This window comes from Saccostrea cucullata, unplaced genomic scaffold (assembly GCF_032062105.1).
Source record: "Saccostrea cucullata isolate Sc308-1 unplaced genomic scaffold, CSIRO_AGI_Scuc_v1 ctg2806, whole genome shotgun sequence".
Taxonomy (NCBI): domain Eukaryota; kingdom Metazoa; phylum Mollusca; class Bivalvia; order Ostreida; family Ostreidae; genus Saccostrea; species Saccostrea cuccullata.
The window spans coordinates 174,346-178,441 of NW_026920864.1; the positions used below are offsets into that span (position 1 = coordinate 174,346).

The 4,096-nt window shown below is 32.9% G+C and overlaps 1 protein-coding gene across 1 annotated transcript; it reads right to left on the bottom strand.

Moving 5' to 3' along the window:
• Positions 1 to 1,438: 1,438 nt before the first annotated feature.
• LOC134258523 (uncharacterized) lies at positions 1,439 to 3,507 on the bottom strand. Its single transcript, XM_062741085.1, has 2 exons — positions 2,740 to 3,507; positions 1,439 to 2,432 (listed from the first exon to the last, which is right to left on the bottom strand). The coding sequence occupies exons 1-2, from the start codon at positions 3,400 to 3,402 to the stop codon at positions 2,406 to 2,408; spliced, it is 690 nt and encodes a 229-aa protein (XP_062597069.1). The 5' UTR covers positions 3,403 to 3,507; the 3' UTR covers positions 1,439 to 2,405.
• Between the last annotated feature and the right edge of the window lie 589 nt (positions 3,508 to 4,096).

Genomic DNA, 4,096 nt, shown 5'->3' on the forward strand with positions numbered 1-4,096 from the left:
GACCACTATTATAGTAATCACTTTAAGATAATCATTAGCCTAACAAACCACACAGTATAATTTTATTCCAATAAGCCTTAACGTTGCAGTTTGTATTTGTATTTTGTTTTCATAAGTTCATACCATTCATAACTGTTTTGCATCTCTGTTTATGATCAAGAAAATAAAAGACTCTTAGTACTAGTAAATGATAAGGAAAATGGAGAGTACAGGAAGTTTCAACTATGCTCTACCAGATTTCATCCGCTGCATGAAAATCAGTTTACTATTTCTTTATCTTTAATTATTACTAATATACAATTACATGTTGCAGCAGTTTGAATTTCCTCTGGTCTAGATTTCATTTATCTTTGTGCCCAGTCCAGCAAGTACTTTGTTTTTCCCCCTAAGCGCTGTTTCAAATTAAGAATAGTAAAATCATAAAACAGATGCTTTTTTTGGTTACTGTCACAATGATAACAGCAATAACATACGCCATACGGTTAATCATTCCCAGTTAATGCTGCAACTGTCCTGACCACAACCACAGGTCTTCATTTTTTAGAATTTCGAACCCGATCGAATTTTAAAAAATATTCAAGTATTCAAATGATGCTAAGTAAATTCAGGACAAGGTTATATATATATATATATATATATATATATATATATATATATATATATATATATATATATATATATATTAATTCTTTAAGTGTCAATATAAGTATAGTACTGTTGAAGTCAACAATAATGAATAAAACATGTTTTAATTGTGTAAACAGTGTATTTTTGCTTGCTAAAGGGGAAATTACATTTCTTCTAGCATGTAAATATGTCATAAGAAATTGAAAATATTGTGCTGAAGAATACTTATAAAAATCCTAAATGCTCAACTCTGGCCTAAAAAGAATGGACTTTGTGTAAAACAATTTCTAGTCATTTTTAACTACAGAACCCGATAAAATTTAATGTATGCTTTATTATTTTTTTGTTGTTGTAATGTAACGTTGCAGTTTTGTGTATTGAGCATTCAATTTTTTAATCTTGTAAATCTGTTTCTTTTTTCAAATTTAAATAATGATTGATTGCCTTTTCCTTACTTATGAAAAATTTGAGTTTGACACTAGGTACAGTCTGTGCTAAAGAACTCTTTCCTATATAGTCATAGACGTCCAGCTTTAATTTGACTTTGTAATAAACAATATACCAAGGGTACTCCAAAAAATAACATTTTACTCCATAGAATTGGAACTGGGGGAATTAGCCCTGTTACTTTACTTGCAAAGATAGTCATTATTTAGGCATGATAATTGGGGGGTTACCTTATTGTGTTGGTTTAACCTAGCTTCCCCCTTTCAAACTGCTTCTGACTCTAGAAAACTTTATGCAATAAGCAAAAAAATTAATTTCTTGGTTCTCAGGCTCTCCCTCATCTCTTCCAAGGGTGCCTCATTGACCCTGTTTACTGCTAAATCAATAAAATATAGACACCAAATCACCTCCCTTATCAGTTTTTAAGGTTTTGTACAATGTATAGGGCTGCCTCATCATAATTTGGGGGCAATAAAAAAGAAAAAAAAAATGCCTCCCTCCCTCATCATATTTCTTGAAAAAGGGCCTGAGAACCAAGAAATTAACTTTGCATGGCCTAAGCAATTTAAACATCTATATTCCCTCGCTATTTGGAGGTTTTGATGGCAAACTTTTTTTACGGATTGTTCCTAAAAAAATCAAACACACAAGTATTTCTGACATTGAATTTTAATATTTTTGATATCATACAATATATAATTGATTTCACATCACCACAGAGAACATTGACAAAAACACATGCAAATTTTTTTTAACAAAAGTCTTAAATACCAAAACAAAAATCATTATGTGGCACATGTTTTCATGGTAGCAACAATAAAATTCAACTATACAAAATGATAAGTTTGAAAATAAAACATTCATGTCATCTACAATAAAAAATCTTAATATTTAATGAAATAAAAAGACAAAAAATAAGTTAAGATCTACAACAGTCTTGCCTTTTAATGATTAGGGCTCTATGAACCATATCGCTCATCTTGGTCTAGCTCAGAAAAAAAAAAACAAAAATCAAAGCAGTGTTGAGAAGTTAACATATATGTGATGTTGTCACTCTCACCACCAGGACTAAGGCACAGGGAAGGGAATACTGACTTGAACAAAAATAAATTTCCATATAAACATAACTAACCATGGCTTATTTTTAGTACAACCAATTTTACTATTCATTATGTGAAAGGGAAACAAATGGACTTTTTACATCAAATCTTTCTTTCCAGATTTTGTTAATATTTTGTCAACAATGACAAATCTAAGAATTAAAATAAAGGAAGTTCATGCATAAAATGAAATAGTCATCTCATGGTCACACTTGCTCTTCACCTTCCTCTTCACCTTCTTCTCTTCACAACTCTGACCTACAAATAAAAAAAACAAATAAATAAAATGAAGATGTTAACTTTCAATCAGCTCTACATGAATCTATTAAAATTGGTTTCTTTTCATTTTCTGCCATGAAGCCTGTAGCATTTGCCTACAGAAAATATGTGATGTAATCCAGATAATTGTGCAAGTTATTTTCTCTTTCCTAAATTTTAATAAGAATTTTTACAAAATTAATAATTACCTTGCAACGATATTTAAATGCTGGATGTAAGAACTGATTTATTCTTATACTCTAACTACATAACAAAACCTAAAAAAAAAAAAACACAAATAACAAACCTGAGACTGTTTCCTGAGATTTGAAATATGATTGTCCAGGACCTCCATAGCAGGCAGTGAGACAGGATTCTCGTGGACTCTCAAGTGAGGCTCGAAGGAGCTGACCTTTGGGATCCTTGGCATTGGAAATCTTCTCTCCCTCTCAAGATGTTCCCGCCACCAGCTCACATGGCCATCGCTCAGCTTTCCACCATCTCTCCATTTCCTCAGATCTTCCTCCATGGCAGCAAACACCCTCTCCCCTTTGTCTGTCACTTGCTGAATGGGATCTGGTTCCCCATCAAATGCCTTGGCTAGGTCAGTGACTGCTATGGAGTGGTAGCTGTTGGACTTCAGTGGCCACTCCTTATAGGACATCACGACATCATCTCCGACCTTCGTGAACCTAAAGCTGTGGGGAGTGCTGTGGCCATTCAGATGGACAGGTGCCTGAATACCCAGCTGCCTGTAATCCCAAAGATTTTCAAGGTGGTGAACTGTTGGGGTTGGACTGTATGCCTCCTGCACCAATTGCTGTAGTCTTGCAAGAGTTGGCACTGCCATCCCAGATAAATGGACCGACAATCTTGAAAACATCTGGTCGACATCTTCATGGGTATGGCCCACCATGAGAAAAGACAACTTGACCTGAAAGAGTGAATGAAAATTAAGACAGATATACATATTTAGATAGAACCCTAAACATTCATTTTTTTTCTTATTTAAATACACAATGACAACACTTTATTCTCATGCAAACATAAGGTGTACTTTGAGCAAAATATTTAACTCCCCTAAAAAACAATTTTACTTGACTGTAGATGCAATTAAATGTTTACATATTTAATCAGAATCAAAAGCTTATCGATTACTTATTAAGTCTTTGACTTAAAAATTTCAGACTCCTTAAACATACAACAGTGGGACGGACAACTTCGGAATGGACATTTTTCCGAACTTGCGCACCCTTTTCCTTTAAAGCTAACATCTTAGGTTTTTTTTTAAATGGTGGGGTTTTTATAATCAAATTGATTTATGAAAAAAAAAATTCAACATTTTCTGCTAGTTTTTGAGATATTTGAGTTCAAAACAAAAAATCCCATGGGGAAACATGAACTTAAAAATACCCCACAAAAAACCCCACAAAAACCCCATGGGGTTTATTTTTCACCCCATGGGGTTAAATAGCCCATATTATTTTTCGTGGGTTTTTTTAACCCACGTCTCACTAAAAATAAAATGTGGGGTTTATCATGTTTATTATCCCATAATTTTTTATGTGGGGTAAAAAAACCCATATTATTTCTCTTAATGCTTGTAATCATGGTAAATTATCAAGTAAGAATTATAAAATAAATATTGTTTGGAGTTGTGTACA

Excerpts from the sequence above, each read along its gene's own strand:
- LOC134258523 (XM_062741085.1), bottom strand. The coding sequence starts at position 3,402 with ATGTATATCTGTCTTAATTTTCATTCACTCTTTCAGGTCAAGTTGTCT. Across the intron at positions 2,433-2,739 it reads ATCTCAGGAAACAGTCTCAG|GTCAGAGTTGTGAAGAGAAG; the intron begins GTTTGTTATTTG and ends TTTTATTTGTAG.